Source organism: Pseudogymnoascus destructans (assembly GCF_001641265.1).
Source record: "Pseudogymnoascus destructans isolate 20631-21 unplaced genomic scaffold scaffold_9, whole genome shotgun sequence".
In the NCBI taxonomy this organism is placed as follows: domain Eukaryota; kingdom Fungi; phylum Ascomycota; class Leotiomycetes; order Thelebolales; family Thelebolaceae; genus Pseudogymnoascus; species Pseudogymnoascus destructans.
The window spans coordinates 556,534-579,811 of NW_020167528.1; the positions used below are offsets into that span (position 1 = coordinate 556,534).

General features: G+C 54.3%; 9 protein-coding genes across 9 annotated transcripts; 4 read left to right on the forward strand and 5 right to left on the reverse strand.

Moving 5' to 3' along the window:
• The first annotated feature begins 470 nt into the window (after positions 1–470).
• Positions 471–3,771, forward strand: VC83_04238 (uncharacterized protein). Its single transcript, XM_024467873.1, has 3 exons — positions 471–1,485; positions 1,541–3,468; positions 3,549–3,771. The coding sequence occupies exons 2-3, from the start codon at positions 1,584–1,586 to the stop codon at positions 3,563–3,565; spliced, it is 1,902 nt and encodes a 633-aa protein (XP_024324682.1). The 5' UTR covers positions 471–1,485; positions 1,541–1,583; the 3' UTR covers positions 3,566–3,771.
• A 337-nt stretch (positions 3,772–4,108) lies between these two features.
• CCT3 (Cytosolic chaperonin Cct ring complex subunit gamma) lies at positions 4,109–6,285 on the forward strand. Its single transcript, XM_024467874.1, has 5 exons — positions 4,109–4,273; positions 4,358–4,427; positions 4,499–4,707; positions 4,758–5,986; positions 6,060–6,285. Exons 1-5 carry the CDS (start codon positions 4,249–4,251, stop codon positions 6,150–6,152), a joined length of 1,626 nt encoding a protein of 541 aa, XP_024324683.1. The 5' UTR covers positions 4,109–4,248; the 3' UTR covers positions 6,153–6,285.
• VC83_04240 (uncharacterized protein) lies at positions 6,286–7,322 on the reverse strand. The gene has a single exon (XM_024467875.1). The coding sequence runs from the start codon at positions 7,163–7,165 to the stop codon at positions 6,578–6,580; it is 588 nt and encodes a 195-aa protein (XP_024324467.1). The 5' UTR covers positions 7,166–7,322; the 3' UTR covers positions 6,286–6,577.
• Positions 7,323–10,477, forward strand: VC83_04241 (uncharacterized protein). The gene is made up of 4 exons (XM_024467876.1): positions 7,323–7,618; positions 7,671–8,126; positions 8,177–9,302; positions 9,352–10,477. The coding sequence occupies exons 1-4, from the start codon at positions 7,564–7,566 to the stop codon at positions 9,605–9,607; spliced, it is 1,893 nt and encodes a 630-aa protein (XP_024324466.1). The 5' UTR covers positions 7,323–7,563; the 3' UTR covers positions 9,608–10,477.
• Positions 10,418–11,347, forward strand: VC83_04242 (uncharacterized protein; the record flags this gene model as incomplete). The annotated part of the gene is made up of 1 exon (XM_024467877.1): positions 10,418–11,347. One exon carries the CDS (start codon positions 10,418–10,420, stop codon positions 10,943–10,945), a length of 528 nt encoding a protein of 175 aa, XP_024324465.1. The 3' UTR covers positions 10,946–11,347.
• Positions 11,348–11,414: 67 nt separating this feature from the next.
• Positions 11,415–12,365, reverse strand: VC83_04243 (uncharacterized protein; the record flags this gene model as incomplete). The annotated part of the gene is made up of 1 exon (XM_024467878.1): positions 11,415–12,365. One exon carries the CDS (start codon positions 12,363–12,365, stop codon positions 11,415–11,417), a length of 951 nt encoding a protein of 316 aa, XP_024324464.1.
• Positions 12,366–13,516: 1,151 nt separating this feature from the next.
• On the reverse strand, positions 13,517–14,540 carry VC83_04244 (uncharacterized protein; the record flags this gene model as incomplete). The annotated part of the gene is made up of 3 exons (XM_024467879.1): positions 14,456–14,540; positions 14,065–14,240; positions 13,517–13,984 (listed from the first exon to the last, which is right to left on the reverse strand). The coding sequence occupies exons 2-3, from the start codon at positions 14,146–14,148 to the stop codon at positions 13,517–13,519; spliced, it is 552 nt and encodes a 183-aa protein (XP_024324471.1). The 5' UTR covers positions 14,149–14,240; positions 14,456–14,540.
• A 1,969-nt stretch (positions 14,541–16,509) lies between these two features.
• VC83_04245 (uncharacterized protein) lies at positions 16,510–18,845 on the reverse strand (the record flags this gene model as incomplete). Its single annotated transcript, XM_024467880.1, has 1 exon — positions 16,510–18,845. Exon 1 carries the CDS (start codon positions 18,382–18,384, stop codon positions 16,510–16,512), a length of 1,875 nt encoding a protein of 624 aa, XP_024324470.1. The 5' UTR covers positions 18,385–18,845.
• On the reverse strand, positions 18,846–21,860 carry VC83_04246 (uncharacterized protein). The gene has a single exon (XM_024467881.1). The coding sequence runs from the start codon at positions 21,704–21,706 to the stop codon at positions 19,376–19,378; it is 2,331 nt and encodes a 776-aa protein (XP_024324469.1). The 5' UTR covers positions 21,707–21,860; the 3' UTR covers positions 18,846–19,375.
• Positions 21,861–23,278: the final 1,418 nt, after the last annotated feature.

A 23,278-nucleotide genomic window follows, 5' to 3' on the forward strand; every position in this document is an offset into this window, starting at 1 on the left:
ACAAGGAGCGCGTCCGGGGATTGATCCTCTCTCGGTCCAAATGTTTGTGGCGCCCACGAGTATTGGACTCTGGAAGGCTGTGTTGTTCAAGACACCAAAGCCCTGTCGTGGGCACAACATCTCAGTCGAATCACATCCAGCACATGTGGACGACCACCGACAACGACCAAGGTAAGAGGCCAAGGTGAACGACCACCAAGGTGGGCGACCAAGGTGAACGACCACCAAGGTGGGCGACCAAGGTGAACGACCACCAAGGTGGGCGACCAAGGTGAACGAACGATCGAGTCTGATCAAGACTTCTCTTTCTGTATCCCTTCTCAAACTGTCATCATTATCCCATCCGTACGGTCATTTCTTGTCCTCATCATCTTCGCATACTCGTGTTGTCTGCCTGCATCCCGAATTTTACATTTCCTCCTCCATGCTGCCACCTGCATCCCACTGTCCGGGTCTCAGCCACGCCAGCCATGCCGTCAGCCCGCGCCGAAAGAGCTCCCGCTTCGGCTTCCCCGGCCTGGCTGTGCATGTGTGCGACGGTGATAAGCCATGTCCCAGGCATGAATATCAAGATGATTCGCGGCGCATGCCTGTGCGGTTCCACGTTGTCCTCCCCCAAAACCAGAAATTGGGAGCCTCAGCCTTACGGACCCCACACTGTTGGCATCTTCATTTCGGTCCATCCCATATCCGAACATGTTGTTCAATCGTTCCCTAGTTACACGCCATGTCCATGGCGTTTTTTTGTCTTGGAGCCCACGCAAGTGCGAGAAAAGACAAGATTATGTTGGGATGAGATCCTGGCCATGTGTCTTTAGATCATGCATTTTATCTCTTCGCCGCGCTTATGATGTTGGCAACTAGCCCCTGCCAGCGGAATGTCAAAGGGAACACAATCAACCCTTCTCTTGGAATGGTATCCACATAGAGAGATGGCCTCCGGGCGCAATAGTTGGGTGTGCTATAGCCACTTATTTTGAGATAGTACCAGCGCCCGAGACTACATGTGCCATGAGGCAATCGGCAGTGAGCCGAAAGCAGGAAGTTCTGCAGGAGTATCTAGCGTTTCTCCCAGCACAGCGGCGACATATAAATATAGACATCAACACCACAATATGAACATACCGAGGCGCAGCGTGTACCCATAATCCTACTTCTGGACGAACATGATGAGCAACATCTCAAAGAAGGAATAAAGCTGACACTATTTTAAAAGGGTGACACTGTGCCACCAACATTAAGTTAGCCGACATGCTGTCTATCATACCAACTCGGATGCGTATCGTTGATACCCCAACGTATTCAGGTCAAGTGAAATATTCCTCGTTTGGCTAACTTCACGTCCTATATGAACCCCTTTGAAGCGCGTCTCCACAGGCCATAGTCGACGAAATCACAATATCCCCCAAGCCACCTCACTGCGTCTGTTTTGTCGCATGATAATGTTGCTCGCCGATGCTTGCTTGCATATAATCATTATCTCTGGTTCGGCGTTCCCTCGATAATACCTATATCATAACTATCTAACTTGCTGCCAAAGCGATTCCAACCTTCCGTCTTCCATTTCCCTGTGATATTGGAAGATGGCCAGCAGAAACCGCCGGCACACAAGCATTCTCTTCGAGGCGTTTCGCCTCGGAGGGGCCAAGGCTCTATCTGAGATATACGCAGCCCACGGCGCTGTTCGAAATGCAAAGCCAGTCGCATTTTCAAATGATATGATGTGGTGGGATGATGAGCGTGTTGGGGCCACAGTTGACCGTGCATATGTTGAATCCCACTTGCCAGACGAGACTCTGAGGTTGGACCAACAGCCCGGATTTGGGGATGGCCTGACCGACGACACGTATTTCGAGTGGATAGTAACGAAGGCGAAACGGATATTTCTTATCCTTGTTGATATCGGCGTACCAGACCAGATTTTCGGCGCCGTGGACGATTCGTGGGACGATGACGATCTCCCGCTTCAGCTCGATCAAGTGGCGAGACTACAGCTAAGGCGCACTAAAGATGAGAGGCTCGACAGGAAGTTTTTCGAGCGACAGTTCACTTACTTGATGAGGCACCTAAAGCCAGAAGAGAATCTGGTCTATGAAGCCGTCGAGATTGTTCCGCTGGAGCCGTTAGATAGACGCCATGTCGGGACTCAAGCCAGTCCTACAAATTATAATGTGGACAAGGTATGCATCCCAGGACGACCTGATGATATTTTTATCCGGCGACGGATTTCCCTCGGTGACGGTCCTGGTCAGGTCATGGAAGCAGACTTTTTGTCTGGAATCGAGAGCATGAGGGCACGGAGTAACCAGCACGTCGTGTCTCTGTGGGCATCCTACATACAGCAGTCCGCCGGGTATCTTCTGCTAACTCCAATACATGAATGGACCCTCACATCTGTTCTAACGACTCTACCGCCGTCTATGAAGATCTTGGCCAAGAGGGACCGGCGGGTTCTTGTGCTGGACTGGATGCATTGCCTTGCGGATGCAGTTGCGTCTCTCCACAACCTAGGCCTAGCCCATGGCCAGATCAAACCATCAAATATCTTCCTCGACATGGACAACAAGATCTTTCTTGGCGATGTTGATGTTTTTGGATTGGACCCCGCGAAAGAATTTGACCAGGAGAACTACGACTACGGCGCTCCTGAGCTTTCAAGCCATATCCACACCGAGCCCGACAAACCCCAACGCCTCATCAACCGAATGCGGCGCAGGTTCTCTGCCACATCTCCAGAACTATCTCCAAGACGCCTCTTCCCACCCTCACCGCCAGCATCCCCTTCTCACCCCAACATAATAACCTCAACCCTCTACCTCCCCGCTCCCGCCGCCCCCCCTTCCCCAGCAGGCGACCCAATCAAAGGCGACATCTACTCCCTCGGCTGCATCTACCTCGAGCTCCTCACCCTCCTCATGAAACGCTCCTCCCGCACCTTCTCCCGCCACCGCGCCTCCAAGCCCTCCACACCACCCACCCGCACCGCCCCCCACGCCGACTCCTCCTTCCACCACAACGCCGTGGAAGTCGAGACCTGGGTCTTCAGCCTCGCCAAGGATGCTAGACAGAAGGAAGACCGCCTTTTTCGCGGGATCACGCACCTCTTGAACTTGACTCTGCGCATGCTTAGCCCGCATCCGATGGATCGACCGAGTGCGCGGTTTTGCGAGGAGAGGGTGTATGAGATTCTGTCGAATAATTCGGGTGTGGAGGGGACGCATTGTGGGAGCGCGAGGATGTGGAGGGTCGTGGATGGGATGGTGGAGGTTGCGAGGGGGGTGCCGGGAGCGGGGGGTGATGCGCCTGGCGGGGGGAGGGGGCACAGTTGGCTGACGGGGAGGGGGGGAAGTAGGTCGGGGAGTGCGAGTCAGAGTGGGAGTGCGAGTAAGAGTAGTGTGTGTGGGCCGATGGGATGGGGTCTGAGAGACAGGCCGAAGGCGAGGCCGTGGAAGGCGCCTATATATTCTGGTGAGTTTGTGTCTGTCCGAAACCCCCTGAAAATATGGGTTGCTATTTGTGTGCTTATGCTAATATTATTGGGGCTGCAGAGTTTAGCTTTGGCTGAATTACCGACTATCGAGTTATATTGTGGATTCTCGATATTAGTGGAGGTCAGTAGAAATGAGGGAGCTTTGTGTAGAATGGTGACCTTGACAGGTTCAGATATCAATCAAAGTAGAGCAATTGAGGGCGCGGAACGTCACGGATTTGGCCTTTCTTACTTTGTAAAGCGACATTTGTTATGGTAGAGCCTATTAAAGATTAGCTAGTTATTATGGAATATTTCGCATATATATGCTGTCTTCGTTGAGGTTGAGATTTCGGCGACGATATTCACGCCCCTATCAACGAGGTCACGTGTGCAGGCCCTAACTGGTGAAATTCTTTACATGAGTTGAAGAGAAGGCCAAACCCATAATATAGCTAGGTTTAATCATCGTAGAGCCCTCAAAATACACAAATTAAGTGTCATGGTAGCTTAAATCCGCATATCTAGAATTGTAGTGATTTTTTGGTGTGATTTGGAACCGGCGGCCTCATATATAGGGCCACAAATCACCAAGAGCTCGTTCAGAATAATTTCCATCGAGAGCGCGGTAACAGGAGAAAGTAACCCACGCGTCTTTCCGCTCCCACCACCTTCTATCCCCAAATACGAACCCCAGGAGACGTCAGTTTTCTGAGAAGAACGCATAGCCCAGCCTCTCCACATCCGAATCGCAAGGAAGACCCTTGCACAACGTCAAGATGCAGGCTCCAGTGGTGGTTATGAGTATGTGGAACCCCTCTTCAAGAAGAGCTCTACGGGAAAGGAAGCTGGTCTTCAAAAATGAAATGCTAACGGATGTGTGTTCAGACACTGGCGGGAACAACGATAGGCAGACCGGTCGCAAAGCTCAGCTCTCGAATATCACAGCCGCGAAAACGTGCGTATATCATGTCAGGGATAGGTGCGGAGAAGTAGCGGAAGACGCAGGAAGGCTGACGGTGTGAACAGAGTTGCGGATATCATCAGATCATGTCTCGGACCCAAGGCTATGCTGAAGATGTTGCTCGATCCCATGGGCGGAATCGTGCTGACGAACGATGGCCACGCCATTCTCAGAGAGATCGAGGTTTCACATCCGGCGGCGAAGAGCATGATTGAGCTTAGCAGAACACAGGACGAGGAAGTTGGAGATGGAACGACCACAGTTATTATTCTTGGTGAGCTTTGCAAGCTATTTGGATGGGGGACGTGGGCTAATATACCGCAGCTGGTGAGATCCTCGCACAAGCTGTCCCGCAGCTCGAACGCAATATACACCCCGTCGTCATCATCTCCGCTTTCAAGCGTGCTCTCGCAGACGCCATCCTGATTATCGAGGAGATCTCTCTCCCCGTCGACATCGATGACGACGAGGCCATGTACAAGTTAATATCCTCCTCCATCGGCACCAAGTTCGTCTCGCGCTGGTCCGAACTCATGTGCAACCTCGCCCTCAAGGCCGTGCGCACCGTCACCCACGAGATCGGCAACGGCAAGAAGGAGGTAGACATCAAGCGCTACGCGCGCGTTGAGAAGGTGCCCGGAGGCGAGATCGAGGACTCGCGGGTGCTGGACGGCGTCATGCTGAACAAGGACATCACACACCCCAAGATGCGTCGCCGGATAGAGAACCCGCGCATCGTGCTGCTGGACTGCTCGCTCGAGTACAAGAAGGGCGAGTCGCAGACCAACATCGAGATCAGCAAGGAGGAGGACTGGAACCGCATCCTCCAGATCGAGGAGGAGCAGGTCAAGGCCATGTGCGATGCCGTGCTGGCCCTCAAGCCCGACCTCGTCATCACCGAGAAGGGCGTCTCGGATCTCGCGCAGCACTACCTCCTCAAGGGCAACGTGACCGCCCTCCGCCGTGTGCGCAAGAGCGATAACAACCGTATTGCCCGCGCCACCGGCGCCACGATTGTGAACCGCGTCGACGACCTGATTGAGGAGGACGTTGGTCTTCTGTGCGGCCTCTTCGAGATCGAGAAGATCGGCGACGAGTACTTCACCTTCCTGACTAAGTGCCGCGAGCCAAAGGCCTGCACCATCCTCCTCCGCGGACCGTCAAAGGACATCCTCAACGAGATCGACCGTAACCTCGCGGACGCCATGGCCGTCGCGCGTAACGTCATGTTCCACCCGCGCCTGGCGCCCGGTGGTGGCGCGACCGAGATGGCGATTAGTGTCCGTCTGGGTCAGCTGGCGAAGGGCGTCGAGGGCGTGCAGCAGTGGCCGTATCGCGCGGTTGCGGATGCGATGGAGGTTATCCCCCGCACGCTCGTGCAGAACGCTGGTCAGAGCCCCGTGAGGGTGCTGACGGAGTTGAGGGCGAAGCAGGCGGAGGGAGGAAGCAGCTGGGGTATTGATGGTGAGACGGGTAAGCTGGTTGATATGAAGGAGTATGGTGTTTGGGAGCCGGAGGCGGTGAAGCTCCAGAGTATTAAGACGGCTATTGAGGTATGCTATTTCGTCCTGCCCCCTTACTTTTGGGAGGTTTGATGTTGGAAGATTGAGGCTAATGTGATTACAGTCGGCTTGTCTGTTACTGCGCGTGGACGACATCTGCAGCGCCAAGGCAGCGAGGATGGGTGGACCTGCTGGTGGAGGTGGTGGAGAGGAGTAAAGAAATAGGAGAAAGCAAAATAGAGAAAAAATGGTTATGTATGAAAAGCCGATGATCTTATAGAGCGCGCGCCCATGTAAACATAATGGAAGGTCTCAAAGAAGTGGATGGGCTGTGGATTGCAATACGATGAAGTGATGCTCTTAATTCTACATGTCTGTTTGATAATACATTTAAGCTCCAGGCTGTCGTATGGATTCCCGCTCCTCGGTGGTTGAAGTCGACGAGACTCCTTCATATGTGGATTCAACAACACGGCGAGTGACCCAGTATCATAGCTGCGCATCGGAGATACCGGCCATATCATATATCCACCCAGCAGCGTTTCCAACGGCCATGCGACTTCTGTAGCCTCCACAAACTGGGATATCTCGGCTCAGAGGCGCGTCTGAAATTTGCAGGGCATTGATCCCAAGTGGGCATGCTCAATCGTCGTCATGAATGATAAGGCCCTGTTCCTGCGCCGCCTCCAGCGCTGGCGCAACACTCACGCCCGCCGCATCCCCCATCACCACATCAGCCCTCGGCTTCATTCCCCCAACTTTAACACCCTCCTTCACCCCTCCCTCCTTCCCACCCTTCCCATTCTTCCTCCTCCCCTCCCTCTTCCTCCTCCTCCTCTCCGTCGCCTCCCTATCCCTGTCCTCCCTCTCCCTCTTCTCCCTCTCATACTCCTCCTCCATCTTCTCCCCTAACACTTCCTCATCCATCGCCTTCAGTCTCGCGAACTCCCGCCGCCGACTCGCTTTATACACATGGAACTCCCCGCTGCCCGCCCCCGCGCTGGATCCCTGCACGTTCGCGACGATCTCGGGGGGCGCGGCGGAGTAGGCGGGGGAGCTGCTGCTCCTGGCGCTGTTGGCGAGCGCGAGAGCGGCGTCGGGCTTGGCGAAGAGGTGGGATATGTTGGCGGCGGTGGCGGAGGAGGGGGAGAGTGCGCGTTTTTTGGGGCGAGAGGTGGAGTGCGAGGGGTGCTGGGAGGTGGGGACTGATTCGGGGATTCGTTCAGACATTGTTGGCGGTGTTGGTTTTGTGTTGATTGGGATGTTGGAGGTTGGTGGTGGGGTAGGCGCGTGGGCGGGGTGGGTGGTTTGTGTCGTGATCAGCTGTACGGGTTAAGTAATGCTGAAGTCGAAGTTGTATCAGGTTGTGGTGGAGGATGGCAGATGGGCAACTATTTTGGTCATTCCGAGTTTCCGCAAGGCAAGGATTAGGGGTTGACGGGTGTGTGTCGCCACTGGCTTATCGATAACGGTTTTGAAACGCCGATAATGCAATTGGTGTTCATCTATATATAAACCCTCAAACCACGACGATCGGGAAATAGCTCTTATAGCTACACTTTAAATTGTTCTTTGCCGTCTGCCTATTTTATATTTTGTATTCGAGGTTATTAAGTTGGATAGCAAAGATGGGGAAGCCACGCATGATCATCCTGATTAGACATGCCCAGTCAGAGGGAAACAGTATGAGCCCTCCCATGTCATTTGCTAGGATAATACTAATCCCTTCCTATAGAAAACCGTGATATCCACCAAAACATCCCTGACCACCGCGTCAAGCTCACCAACGATGGCTGGGACCAAGCCCACGAAGCAGGGCGCCAGCTCCGCGCCCTCCTCAAGCCAGACGACACCCTCCACTTCTTCACCTCCCCGTATCGCCGCACCCGCGAGACGACCGAGGGCATCCTCAGCACGCTGACCTCGGACGACCCGTCGCCATCGTCCTTCCCGAGGGACAAAATCAAGGTGTACGAGGAGCCGCGACTGCGTGAGCAGGACTTTGGCAACTTCCAGCCCTGCTCGGCTGAGATGGAGAGGATGTGGCAGGAGCGTGCAGACTACGGGCATTTCTTCTACCGTATTCCGAATGGAGAGAGTGCGGCGGACGCATACGATCGGGTTAGTGGCTTCAACGAGTCGCTGTGGCGGCAGTTTGGAGAGGACGACTTTGCGAGTGTTTGTGTCTTGGGTGAGTTTGCTCCAGCCTGTCACATGTCGAGATAGCTGACACGGGGATAGTCACGCATGGTCTCATGTCTCGAGTCTTCTTGATGAAGTGGTACCACTTCTCCGTCGAGTACTTTGAGGACCTACGCAACGTCAACCACTGCGAGTTCCTGATCATGCGCAAGGACGAGGACAGCGGCAGATTCATCCTCGAGAACAAACTACGAACGTGGTCTGAGCTCGCGCGCGAGCGTCTCTTGAAAGAGAAGTCAGAAAAGGAGCTCGCAGAGGAGAAAGCTTCGATGGATGCCATCCCATCACCGATGTCCGAGACGAACGGAGGAGTTGCAGGGATGAAGCCAGGGGATCTGCCGCCGACTCCTACTGTACCAAAGAGGAAACAATGGGGTGGCTGCCCGAACGGGTGTGATCATGGGAGATTCTATTATCGAAGGGAAAACGGCGTGGCAAGTCACAGTTCATCCACCAATCTAGCTGAGGCACCGCCGGTGCGCCGCGCATTCCATAAGCGCTTCCAGAGCAGCAGTGAGGAGGACGAGGATGACCCACGTGGGAGATTATCCAATCCGTCAAAATCCGACAGCAAGAGCAGCAGCGAAGAAAACGGGACTGGTAAGGTAGCGGGGATCCAACGCAGCTTGGACAGCATGTTACTCTCGGAACCGACCGAGGCGTTCGTCACAGACAAGCAGACCGCCCACCGGGCCAAACCGAGAGACAAAGCCGTCGGCGCGGTCTTGCACGCAGGTCGTGACTTCGGGGGCTCAGCGAGCGGCAATACAAGCCGAGCAACGAGTGACGCCGAAGCAGAGGCCGATACGGAGGGTCTTGGGCGGGAAGGGGACAGCGGCCGGCGGCGGACGAAATCGAAGAGGGAGAAGAAGGAGAGGGGTTACAAGGATAGTGGGATGGGGAGAGGGGCGAGGGCAAATACCCTTGGAGACCAGAGCCAGGAAGAGGAGGCATGTGCGAATTGTGGAAGCGTGACGGGGAATGGAAATCATCAGCGGCGAAAGGATCGCGCCAGCGCGCGTGCTCAGACCTCTAGTGGTGATGAGAATGCAGAGACGGATGCGCTCTTCATCGGCAACATCGAGGCCGGCCATACTGAGGAGACGCTCGGCGCGGCCTTTAATGCCCACGGCACCGTCGTGAACGTCAGAATCCCAACTAATCGGTAAGTCTTCCCGCCTACACAACGTAATTCCTACCAATTCCTCTACTAGTGACACTGGCAACCTCAAGGGCTATGGATATATCACATTCTCGTCTGTAGCAGAGGCCAAGAGCGCATTGGAGACTATGAAAGGTTTTGATGGAAATCAACAGCCATTACACGTCGAGTACGCTACTCGTCAGCAAGCACTCGAAGCAGGTGGCGGAGACGGTGGCGAATGTGTAGATGGAGGCTGTAAACGTGACGTCGAGTCGGAGGAGGAAAATGACAGGGAGGAAAAATCCGTGCATGGCAGTGTGTATTGAGGCGCAGTGGTCCCATCAAAAAAAGGTGCCGCATAAGTGGTGGTGTGCCCGGTTTACAGGCGTTGGTTAGTTATTAAGCGACTGGCGAGCGTCGCTATTATTTATTCTTCATATGGCGAGAACAAAATATATCCCACCTAAGCGCTTTGTCTTCTCAAGTTCTCACATTGTTTCAAGAAACACGCAGGGCAGCGCGGTGGTTGGCCAAGACGGCCGTAACATCGTTTCTCCGCGCCGAACACCAACGTGCGGGATCGCCCATGAGCTGAAGATGAAACGGCGACGCGGACACCCAGCCTCTTGTTATGCTGTCAACCTCATTCGCGCTGTCGTCGACAGAAAGACGGCCTGTGAGGCGCTGTGAGAACGGATGAAGACGCGCATGGTTCGCGCTTGTGGTAAGTCAGGGGCGGGAGACGGGCTGGGGAAGGCTTGTTGGAAGGCTTGTATATTTCTCGCTGTTTCCCCCTTGTCCTGTCTTCTCCTCTTCTTTTCTGCTTCTTCTGTACGACTTCCACAGTTTTGCTCAAAGTACTTTTCTCACTCCTTTACTCCAAAACACGATAGACGAGCGGCAGCTTTGAAAGAAGCCCTGGGGTCTCGATCTACATTCATTCATTCATACATCGTGCTATTCACTCCCTTGTCCATCCAGACCAGTTCGTTCGCAGTAGCATACTCGGAAAACAAAGACATTCAGATCACTCTTTCCATAACTACTATCGACGACTCGAACAACAAAATCCAAACCAGCAACAACCGCCAGTTACCACACCAACTTCACCCACATCACCAACCAACACCGTCACCATGCAACTCACCAACCTCCTCGCCCTCCCCCCCCTCCTCCTCGCCCTCCCCACCCTCGCCGCACCCCTCCCCACCGCCCTGGCCCAACTCCTCTCCATCGCCCCCACCTCCACCACCTGCGCCTCCGCACCCTTCCCCCTCGAATGCCGGACCGCCGAGCAAGCCGCACCCTTCCTCATCTCCGCCATGGCCGCCAACTCAGTCTACGCCCCCCCGGAGCTCGCCGCCCTCTTAGCGCTCATCGCCTTCGAATCCGGGGATTTCAAATACTCCCACACCCACTTCCCCGGCCGCCCCGGCCAAGGAACGCGTAACATGCAGATGCCCGGCTTCAACCTCGCCTACGCGCTTAGTCTCCCCGGGACTAAAGACGCGGCTGCCAAGATTGCCGCGGGGAGACAGGCGGATGCGCTGAGTGATGCGGAGAAAGACCGGGTTCTGGCGCTGGTGGAGGGGGATGAGTTTGGGTGGGGGGGGTGGCGTGGTTTTATAATAGTCAGTGTGGGGAGCATGTGCATACCGCCGTGAAAGCCGGGGGGAAAGCTGGGTGGGTGAGTTATTTGGGGTGTGTGGGTGTTACTTCGTCGGCCGAGAGGGATGCGTATTGGGAGAGGGCGACGGCGGCTTTTGGGTTGTGAGGGGTGGCGGATGGTCCGCAGGCAGACGAGAAATGGGGGGGTGAGGAATGGGGGTGAGATGGATGGTTTGTTGTATATATACCCTTCTTACAGTATGCGAGTTATCTTAAGAACGTTTATGTGTTGGTGTAGGATGTATATTGATCACGGGGATGTAGAGTGTAAGCTGTATACTGGCTACATCATCTCCATGACCAATATACAGCCTATACACCCTACACGTCCCATCTCCATGTCAAATATACAGCCCACGTCTTCATAACCATGACCAATATACATCCCATACCTCCCCATCACCCCCCTCTTCCCTCCCACATTCCACCCCCCTCCAGCTCATAATCCACCCCCCACCCCCCCACCTACCCCCTCTCAACCAACCTCTCCCCCACCCCCCTCCAATACCTCAACCTCACCACCTCCCCCCTCGCCCCCTCCCACTCCCCCCTCCCCATCATCTCCCCCACCCTCTCCTCACACCTCGCAACCCTCTCTTTATTCTCTCTCACCAACCCTTCCATCTCCCCCTCCTCCGCCCCTTCCACCGCCTCACGCACTTCCATAACCTCGTCTAAGAATTCCATGTCCTCCTCCCCCCCCCCCCCCCAGCCCCCTTCAACACCTAACCCCAAGCCACCACCCATCTTCTCCCCCTCCTTTTTACTATCGATACCGTGAAGAGAGAGGATATATTCTGCCCGACGCAAACCGTCGCGGAGGGTGCCGTAGGCATCGTTTATAACCGCGCTCATAGCCTCAGCACGCGCTTTGGAAGCGCCACTGTGCACGTCTGGGTGCGCAGAGGCTTGGAGACGGAGGTATTCCCTGCGCAGGGAGGGGAGGTCGATCGCAAATGGACCCGCTGGGGGAGGGCCCGCGGGGAGGGTGAGGGGGAAGAGCGCGTAGTGTGTTTTGTGAGAGGGTTGGCGCTGTTGCGCCGGTTGTTGTTGGGAGTGTGGTCGCGACTGCGCCTGGGTCCGTTCCGCCGCATCGTGCTGTCTGGTTGTACAGGATGTGGCTGATGATTTGGAGGAATGTCGCGGTCGCGCGGCGAATACAGCTCGTGCGCGCGCGATCTGCCTTGGTGGTGCTGCTGTTGAGAGGAGGCGCGGGGAGGGCTTCATTTTGGCGGCTGTGGCTGTTGCGAGAGTTTCTCGCCCGCGTCCTTGTAGCGGTCGTGTGCGCGCTGAGGTCGTCTGTATATATCTATCGCCTGCACTTATTTTGCTATTCTCGCGCTCGTCGGATCCTGTATCGTTTGGGCCTCGGAGTTTATGGTACAGAGAGGTGCGCCACACTGCACTGTGGCTCATTAACTGTGGGACAGCGGTGGAGGGTGCTGTGGCGCAGTTTGGTAGTGCTTGGTAGTGGGGTCGTGGGGGGTGAGGGGATTTGGTGGGGTTCTTGGGGATTTGGGGATTTGGGGATTTGGGGATTTGGGGATTTGGGGATTTGGGGATTTGGGGATTTGGGGATTTGGGGATTTGGGGGTTTGGGGATTTGGGGATTTGGGGAATTGGGGATTTGGGGATTTGAGGAATTGAGGAATTGAAGAATTGAGGAATTGGGGAATTGGGGAATTGGGGAACTGGGGAATTGGGGGGATTTTGAGGACTTCGTGTGCTGGTCCAAGATCACCAAAGGAAACGATACAAAGATTTCCAATACAACAAACAGCTTCCCACGCACATGAAAACATTGAAGGACACATCCAATCAAGACATCCCAACCACTCCACCACCCACGCAAAGCCCAAAGTCCTCATTCACCCCCCCTGAACAAAAGTCAAAGGCATCCTACAACAAAGGATTCGACGGCGGCGGGACGACCGACGACGGATTGAAAAAGGCTGGGCAGCTTGCGATCTCGGTGAAGGGCTGCGCCGAACGATAGCAGTTTTGTCGACAACAGCGAGGAACGACAACGGCTGGCAGCTGCGTTTCCTGGGGCTGTTGTTTGGTCGCGAGATGCCTACGCGAGGCAGACCAGAGATACGCACCCGGCGATGGCCTGCAGAATACACTAACTGTAGTCGTCCATGATCCCACGTCATCTATATTGTCTTTGAGAAACCTTTTCCGCTTTGCTTTGTTGATAGGCAGGCACAAGCCTACGCCGCTCGTCTCCGTTCACCAGTGACAAGACACTCACCTCGCACCCTCAACACCCCTCCCCCACCCCGTGCCTCACACTCCTCCGCGCCCGTCCACCCGCCCCGACGGACGTGGTAAGGAGATGAGATGATGAGGGTGAGTTGAAGAAAACCTTTATAGATTTCTGGATTTCTAGTCTATGAACACGCGCCTATCAACAATAATCCCGTCGTTTATCAAGCATCCTCCCATCCAATCCCATCTTGTCAAATCCGCGCATCAAGCGCTCCCCATCCCATATCTATTATCCCTCTCGCCCACTCCATCCCTTCTCATACATCCAGACAAAACAAAACGTCTCTAGTGGTCCTCTAAGCCTTCTGCCCATTAACGGCCTTCTTCCCCTCCCCCCTCGCCCAGTGAATAACTTCTCCACCGACAACGAATCCAGTTCCGACCACTGCCCTTCCGTAGCCAATAACCCCCTTCGCGTCCGCGCGCTTGACTTCCCCCTCGTACGTTTTCCAGACGAAATCGCTTCCTTCCTTGCTCAATGTGTATGGTGTGAGCGCCAATTCGCGGGTCTGCTCATAGAGCTCTTGTGTGGGTTTCTTGGCAGCCGGGACCCTGGCATCGAAGGCGGAGAGCCCAGAATCAGCGAGTGAGTCGAGTTTCACCAGGTATGGTGTGACGTATGGCGCCACAGGGGTGACAAACGGGGTGGCGTAGGGGGTCAGTGTGTCGATTGTGCGGTGGGTGAGGGAGAGGGGGGTGATGGCGTAGGGGTGGGTTGTGATGGTGGTATAGGCGGAGGTGAGGAGGGGGTAGGTTTGGAGGTGCTGTGGGGTGTTAGTTGATGTTTCTGCTGTCTGGGGTTTTGTGTTGGGTGTGATGGGGATTGGGATGGGGATAGACGTACGGAGAGGAATTGGGATTTCGACGCCACGCTCTCAGCGGTGGTGCCGTTGGACTTCTCGTCCATGGTGATGCCGTCGGTGGACATGATTGTGTGTTTGGTGGTGTGCTGATAGCTTGTGTCTTGTCCGTGTGATGAAAGTCGTCTTGTCTATCCGTCACTCGTTCCTCTTGATGAATCTGATAAAATCAAAGAAGTAAGCAACCACCACCAAGCACTGGGGGGCGTAGGTATATATACGCTCCCTCTCCCTTCGCACAAGAAAATTGACAAGATAAGAGGGAGGGAGGCGAATAAATTTGTGGAATGTGATAAGGCATGGTGGCTTGCATGTGAAAGGGACAGGGAAGGTGTGTGAGGTGAGACGGGGTGTGAGGTGGGTGGTGGTACGTACCTTGGCCGAGCTTCGTATGTTTTTGGGATTCTGATGAAATGGATTCTGATGAAATGGATTCTGATGAAATGGATTCTGATGAAATTTAATGGTGGCGGCTTGAGTCTTGAGAGTGGATGTCGTGGTGGTGAGGGGTGGGTTGGATGTGGATTTGATGTGAGATGTGGATTTGATGTGGATTTGATGTGGATTTGATGTGGATTTGATGTGGATGTGGATTTGATGTGGATGTGGGTTTGATGTGGATGTGGGTTTGATGTGGATGTGGATGTGGATCTGATGTGAGATGGTGGATGTGGGTTTTGATGTTGATGTGGAATGGGACGGGACAGACGCCGACGTGGACGTGGACGCGGACGCGGACGGCGTTGAGATGTCTGCAGTCTGCAGGATTGGGAAGACGGGATGATAGAAGAAAGATCGGAGATGGTGGACTCCCGATCCCGATCCTTCCGATGTCCCATGTGTTGTGGTTATATTGCGTGCGTATGTGCGGGAAGGTGGTGATGGTGTGGTGATCTCATCCCGCGATCGATGTCGTCCGCACCCACCACGCACACAAGTTCCTCATTGCTATATGAAGTACTCGAGTAGCTAGGTGGAACTGGATGCAAAGACTTTGCTAGGTGGAACCGGATGCAAATACATTGCTATATGAAGCTGGATGCAAAGACATTGCTATATGAAGCTGGATGCAAAGACATTGCTAGGTGGAACTGGATGCAAAGACATGGCTATATGAAGTAGCTAGGTGGAGGCGACATGGAGAATACCGTGCTGCAGTATGTACATGCACTCGGAGGGATTGTAGTCTGCAGTAGCCTCTCGATGCGGCGATGCCATGCGGTTGTACTGTTTAGTTCTGTGATGTAGGGGATGGGGAGGGTACTAGGAAATAGGTAGAAGTAGAGTCAGGCAGGGAGATGGGCAGGGAGATAGTGAGACGGGCAGATAGGCAGGGAGACAGGAGATAGGCAGGGAGACGGGCAGATAGGCAGGGAGACGAGACAGACAGACAGACAGATAGGCAGGGAGACGAGACAGACAGACAGGCAGCAGCCAGACAGTCAGACAGATAGGCAGGGAGACGAGACAGAGGCAGCAGCCAGACAGTCAGATAGGCAGCAGCCAGACAGATTCGCTGGCATGTGAATGAGCACCCACGCCCTGCCAAATAGGCCAAGGAGGTCTAGACTAGACTGCGACCTACCATACCGTCTAGCATGTGACAGAGCACCACGCTAACCACAGCCACGCGGCTGTGGACACTCACTACGTAATACGCCAATCCGATCGAAAGACGGGCACGGGCCTCGACACCTGTCAGAGACTTCTCCTTCTAACCTCATCTCTCATTCGACCTCATCTCTCATCTCTCATTCACCTCCCCCTCCGTTTCTTCACCGAGCTCACCACCACCACCTCACCTCCCCTCCGTTTCTTCACCGAGCTCACCACCACCACCTCACCTCCCCCTCCGTTTCTTCACCGAGCTCACCACCACCACCTCACCTCCCCCTCCTCCGTTTCTTCACCGTGCTCCCCCTCTCCCAATCCCCCTCATCCCCCCCCCTCTCCCTCCTCCTCCCCCCCTCCCTCTCAACAACCCTAGTAACAACCCTACAAACCCCGTCCCCCATCGCCCTCCTCACTCTTCTCCACCTCTCTACATCCCTCCTCACTCCCTCCTCAAGCGCCCCCTCACCCCCCTCCCACGTCTTCAACCGTCCTTCCACCCCCTCAACCCCCCTCACCCCCCCTCACCCCCTCCCACGTCTTCAACCGTCCTTCCACCCCCTCACCCCCCTCACCCCCTCACCCCCCTCCCACGTCTTCAACCGTCCTTCCACCCCCTCACCCCCCTCACCCCCCTCACCCCCCTCCCACGTCTTCAACCGTCCTTCCACCCCCTCACCCCCCTCACCCCCCTCACCCCCTCCCACGTCTTCAACCGTCCTTCCACCCCCTCACCCCCTCACCCGTCTTCAACCGTCCATACTTATCCCAAATCTCCATCCTTCCCCCTCCCCCAGCTCCAAACACAAAATCCCTCCTCAGACACCCCTCCCATCCCCCAACACATCCTGCACCGCCTTCCCCTCCCCCGCCACCTCCCGAAGCGGTGCGGCGATCAACATACTCCCTCTCTCCCACGAGCCCACAAACCCCTTATCCACTCCTCCCGGCCCGCAAACCATGGGGACCGCAATGACGAAAAATGCCCAGCGCTCGAAGGGGTGGCGGTTATAGCTCCCTGTGGGGTTCGGGATGTCGATTTCGACGAACTGGATTGCAGCCCCGCCTTCTGAGGCGGTGAAGTGGGCGAGGAGTTCGTTTTTCAGCTTCGCGGGCTGGCAATTGGGGGTGCCGCTGCTGCTGCTGCCGCTGCTCCTGTTGCTGTTGCCAAAGGAGCCGCTCACGGCATGGATAGATAAAGAGCAGAGTTCCACAGCCCTAGCATCAGGGCGCGAAAAGTACTCATCATAAATCGCACGTAACGACCTCGCCCTCCCCGCTCGCTCGGCTTGCATACGCTGCATCGACTGCATCGGCGTACCAAATCCGGGGAGAATGGGTCGCTGTTGTGGTACGCGGTTTTTGATATGCACCAACGCCGCTGCTGCCGTCTCCAGAGGCGCCCTGCTCGACCCGGCATCAGTCCCGGTGATGAATTGGAGTGCTTGGTTAGCGCTCAACACGCTTCCCCAGCGATTCTTCATATGCTCCTCCAGCAGCTGGCGCGCGCGCGCTACGTGCACGTCGTCGGCGTTGATGCTGTAATCCTCGCTGTACCGCGGCTCGGGTAGAGGGAGTCGCGGTGCGAGCGGGAGGGGTGATAAGGGGCCGGGAGGGGGGACGAAGTGACGGTATGCGTTGGAGTTTTGGTAGGTCCTGCGCACGCGGGGTGAGGTGAGGGGGGAGGTGTATGCGGGGGCGAGGGGACTTGGTGTTTCTGCGTACTGGGGAGTTTCTTGGGCTGGGAAAGTATGCGTGGTGGTGCATGGGGAGATCAGTTCCTCACTCCCTCCCTGTCCTGATTTTTCCTCCTCGGGGTTTTCAAATCCATTCCACCCAGCCAATGAGGCGGGGAATCTTGAGGTGCCCTTCTGATCAGCCATCAACCTATGCACCACCTCGCTCGCCTCTTTATTCCCAACTTCCCCAACTAACACGCCGCTGAACTCGCTGCCCGCTTCAGACCTTGGGGCTGTCACGGCGGGGGAGGTGGCCTGGAAGAAGAAGGGCGTAAGTGGTGTGTCTTGTGCGTTCCTGTAGCGTGCGCAGGCTTCGGTAGTGGGTGTTGTTAGGTCGAGGGGGGAGATGTGGGGGTGCAGCGGTGAGGGGGGGGTGGAGGGCGTGCCGATGTAGTGGTACCCGTTTTCTTGTCCCTGATGGATGGCGGCGGGGGTGCTTGTGGTGATGGGTGAGGTTGTGGTGAAGTAAGCCACGGGAGTACCGTCCTCGTGGTATGGAGCGAAGGTGGTGGGTGTGAATGGGTTCCCTGTCTCCCAGGTCTGACGGGGGGGTTTGTGGCATGGACGAGTGAAGTGATGCTGCGGGGTTTGTGAGGAGGGCATCGTAAGTGCACTGCTTGGGGGTGCGGTTGCATAGATGGGTGAGAAATCGCCGTAGGTCTCCTCTGACGACGATGGCGAAGAAGTGTGCTGATAGCTCAAATCCCTCTCTTGGAGGCTGAGCTGGTGGGCGTGCAGTTCTGCGTTGAAGAGAGGTATGCCATGCGGGGATGGACTTATATAGGTCCCGCGGCCATGGGGACTTGGGGCAAATGGCGAGGTAGTGGGTGCGCTTGTTGGTGCGGAGCCATGGTATTGGGAAGTGTATGCGGGGTGGTACTGTGATGGGTGGGAGCGATGGGGGTTGTTGGCGGTGTAAGGAGAGGAGGCGCGGTTTTTGGAAGGGGCTGCCATAGTGAAGGCGTGGTGATGTGTCTGAGGAAGGAGCGTCAGTGTCGTCGCGGTGAAGGCCTAAAATTGGAAAGAGCAGAATCCACTTACAATAGAGAAAGAGCGAAGGACTTTTCTTATGAAGAGGCAAGGGCGTCTTTCGTTCTTTCCTTCTTTGGAAGAGTTGTGTTTCTGAGCTGTTCGAAGGTCTCTGTTTATTGTTCTTTTTGATAGATTCGTTGGTCTTCCACGTTTATTTTCGTGGGTTATTGTGTAGGTTATTGTGACGACATAGTGAGTGGTGAATAATTACTCATCTCCATTTCCTTAAAGGGGTTGTGGGTGAGAATCCGGGGGCTGGGCGGTTCGTCACTGGAGGCAACAGGAGGGGTCTGAGGATATAATGTGAATTAAGCGCGACCAGGGCGTCAATTAGGGCAGGGAAATGGAGCGCAAACTGAGTTGTATTTTAACTATATTCTAATGCCTTCATTGTAATGAAATCTTTACAAAGAACGCATTGCTTTCGGAATTTCCTCGTCATAACGGAATGAAAAGAGAACACGTGACGCCCCTTTTTGGGCTCCAACAGTATGATACAACGGCGATTACAAGGTATTAAATGCACGGGGATGAAGATGGTGTTTAAAAGAAATTATATAAAGACATATGGTAGGTCTATAACTTGTTATCCTAATAGACGTCCTATTTATTCGTGCGTGGACTGACTGTCTGGGATAACCAAAACGAAGGTGGCGTCAAACGCAAACACGCGCGTCTCAATGGATTATGGCAGCCACAAATCCCATCCAAAGGAAACCCCAACTCCTGACAACAACCAAAAGCATCAGAGAAAGAGAATGTAAGACGCGAGCGCGACAAGGGAATGAAAAGGCCCAGCAAAAAAGTGGCAGCAACATCAGCAGAAGCAGCGAAACCAAAACCCAAACCCCTCCAAAAAAAAAAAAAGCTTCACGATAAAAATAGAAAGTCTAGCAAAATGGCATCCTCCCCATCATCTCACCCTCCTCCTCTTAGACCTGCTCGAAGTAGACTTCTCCCGTGACGTCCTCTTCATACTCTTCGCGGCCCTAGCCCTCGCCGCCTCCTCCACCCTCAGCTGTTCCCCAGGATCATCACTCTCCTTCTGCTTCTCCTTCTCCAGCCTCTCCGCCTCAAGCCTCTTCTCCTCCTTTTCTTCCCACTCCTTTTCCCTCTGCAAATACATAGCCTTATACACTATCGCCTCAGGGAAGTCGCCGAACGGGTCCAAGCCCCTCCTAACCCTGTCCGCCATGATTTCCTCGTCCTCTATGCCCTCAGGTGAGCGCACTCGTTGCCTTCTCTGCTGCGCCGGCTGGGTAGTAGTGCCATTTGCGGCGGCGGCGGCTTCGGCGGCGGCTTCTTCGGTGGCTTCTTCGGCATCTTGCTTAGCCATAAATGCATTTTCCATCTGCTCCATCTCGACGTCCCACAGTTCCAACTCTTCCAGATTCATGTCGTTGGGATCCATATGCACGGCTATCCATTCGAAGGTGGTGCGGTCGCGGAATCCCAGCTCGTACTCGAGCTGTCTGAATTTCTCAATGTATGTCCTAAGCGCGAGGTGCCGTTCCTGATCCTCGGCGCCAAGCTGCGCAAAGCATCTCTCGCTCATCCTGGGGTCTCCAATATCAAAGTCTGATTCTTGACTCGACTTACTCGATATTTCCGCCGACCATCTGCGGTCTCCCCGCGTGACCTCATCCATCCACTGCGCTTGACGATGGTCCATCTCGATCTGCCATGCCCTCAAGTCCCACAAGTTCATCATGATGGGTTCCGCTCCCTGGCCTCTCCAAAAGCCATCGCCATCGCGGAACCGGAACTTGACCTCGATTTCCAGGTAGTCGTTCAAGTGCTCAATTTGGGCGAGGTGGAGTTTAAGTTCCCACGGTTCGAGCTTCGCTCGGTCTTCAGGACTCATGTCGCGTTTCCCAAACCTCCTGATATCGGTTCTGAGAAATTCTTTGCCATCATTTTCATCGTCTTCTTCACTGCTGTCCGAAGACGATTCATATAGATCTCTCCCTTCTTTAATGCGACGTTCTATTGCCTCCTCGCCTCGCCGCTCCTCTTCCTTATCCCTAAGTACGATCTGCCATATGCGCAAATCGATCAAGGTGATCGTCATGGGATCCTTATCCACGGCTATCCATTCGCCATTGGCATTGCGATAGTTCAACTTAATCTCGATTTCCCTGTTTTCTTTCCTGTGCTGGATACGTGCGTGGTGAAGATCCCTTTCCAAAGGGGTGAGCTTCTGAACCTCTTCATCGCTCATGCGGGGATCTCCAATCTTTGGTGGTTGCCCTTCGTTGGGGCCTGGAGGGGGAGGGGTGCCGTCTCCGGATCCGAATCCATCATCAGTGCCATATACTGAATGCGCTTTTTCGCTGCTGGACGTGCTGCCACTCCCGCTACTCCCGTCATCCCCTTCGCCTTCGACACCGTCACCCCCTCCGCCTTCGACACCGCCACCCCCTCCGCCTTCGACACCGCCACCCCCTCCGTCTTCGACACTGCCACCCTCGTCCGTGGTGTTCCCGCCACCCTCGTCAATTGAGGATTCTTTCTCCTCCTCCTCGTCGCTTGGTTCTCCGTCCTTAACATCCTGCGAAGTAGTTTTATAGTCTTCTGCCGGGTCTGTAAATAGGTACGGCGAATTTGCAGCTACGCTCCACATGTGCAAGGTTCTCCGTGGGATCGTAGGGTGATCTCCCGCAAATCTCCGAAAGAAGCGATAGACCGATTCCGCGTCTTCGGGCCGGCCAGCGAGTCGTAGTGACCGAATAATCCTTGTAATACGACGATGATGGTGGTTACCAGGGTTCGCCAGAGCTTGAAATCTGGCTTCGCGAGCGGCGTGATCTATCTTCTTGGCATCTTCATCATCACTTCCAGCTTCAACGGGCGTGATCCTGCGGATACGTCGTCCACGATTACGATGGCGGGCCGTAGCGCGATCGGCATCACCATAAGGTTTACACAAGCTCACGGGGGTAAGCTCGAGATCAAACATGGCCAGAATCTTTTTCAAGGCCTCCAACATAGTCATGCGAACTTTCTTGCCAACCTTTCCACCTCCACGTATAGTAGCGAGCTGTCCTTTAGTGGCCACCACGTCTCTGTTGGCATGCTGACTGGCCCAGGGTAGAGGGAAAAGGAGCTGGATAAAGTCGTGGCGTCTTTCTAGGTCATCATCACTGTAGTGTAGTACGTTCTGGATCGATACATTCTTCGGCGTCACCATGTTCCCACCGTACCAAGACACGATACTAAAGGGTTTTGGTTTCTTTGGAGGCATGGTTGCGCCTTCACGGAAATTGTTCTTTGAGGGCTACTGGATATAATATCTCTGGAATCAACGAGTGCTGTCTCGAAACCCGTAGCTTAGGTCTCCAATGGATTGGAAGTAACAATATAGGTACAATATAGGATTTGAAAGGAACAAACGGAATGAAAAGGCTCATGAGGGATCCAAAGGTTTAAAAAGGAATATTTCGGCGCCATATTCAATGACAATGGATGCTGGGCTCGCCATTGAGCCACGAAGCATTGCCAAATGCGGCCAAAGAGGAATTGCAGGCGTGATATATACCTCCAGGCCATAATGAATTTCTTTCATGAAGTGAGTTGTGAGAGGTCCTAGGTCAAAGAAATGCCTCCCCGGCAAGCCATAGAAGCTCAGCCGCAAGCATCGTAAATGGAAGCCAATCGACGCTTAGTGCAGGAGAGAAAACCAAACATGATAGCTCTAATACGAAAACATACAAACCACTTATCGACTTCTTTGTTCGTAGAATTCCTCCCTTTCTCACGAACCTTTGTTCTCGGATCTGGATGCGGCACCTCAAACTCCAAGCAGGGACCAACAGTGACGTCCCTCCGCCAAGGCGGTGACCCCTGGCAGAATCGCGGGTCTCGGGCCAAGCAGGAGCCCAGTCTCAGAAATAACACTTTGAAACATACCTACTAGGACAAAACGGACCCGTTTGAATCGTTCCCATTCTGCCACGCTGGACTTAGCCATTTTGGCGAGAAATGGGAGAGCTGCGGAAACTGGATTTCAGCTATGACCCGACAAGGGAAATTACTAGTAAATTGTATGTAATTCTCCCCATCCGGCCATATGAAGAGAGGAACCCCCGTTGGGTCAATCTCCTTAAGTACCCGAAACGGGTCCGACTCGGCTAACCTGCCTTCACCCTCACCACGTGACCGTGACTTGTCCAACTCAGATACCTTCCGTCACTGAGGGAGAGGAACCCCCGTTGGGTCAATCTCCTCAAGTACCCGAAACGGGTCCGCCTCGGCTAACCTGCCTTTACTCTTATCATGTGACCGTAACCTGCCCGACTCAGATCCTTTCCGTCACTGAGGGACAGGCATCCTTACAACTTGAGGATTGGAAAAATGTCATATGGTCAGATGAAACTTCTGTTGTTTTAAACCATAGACGGGAAGGATATCAGATTTGGCGGAAAGTTGAAAACATTTTTACGATCTTGCATTCGAGAATGGTGGAAGGGATACTCTGAGTTCATGTTTTGGGCATGTTTCTCATATGACAAGAAGGGGCCATGTCACTGTTGGATACCAGAAACCAAACGAGAAAGAGAAGAAGCAGAATTAAAAGTTCAAGAGATGAATAAGGAATTAGAGCCAATTATGCGTGAGCAATGGGAAATTACAAATGGGATTCAACGGATGGGACTACAGAATTTACCAGGACCAAAACCACAGTGGAGATGGAATCAAAAAAATGGAAAATTAACTCGAGGGGAGGCGGGATAGACTGGTATCGCTACCAACAGAAGATTCTCCTTCCAAAGTTATTCCCATTCTGTAATGGTGGGTGCACCAGATGTGAGAATCC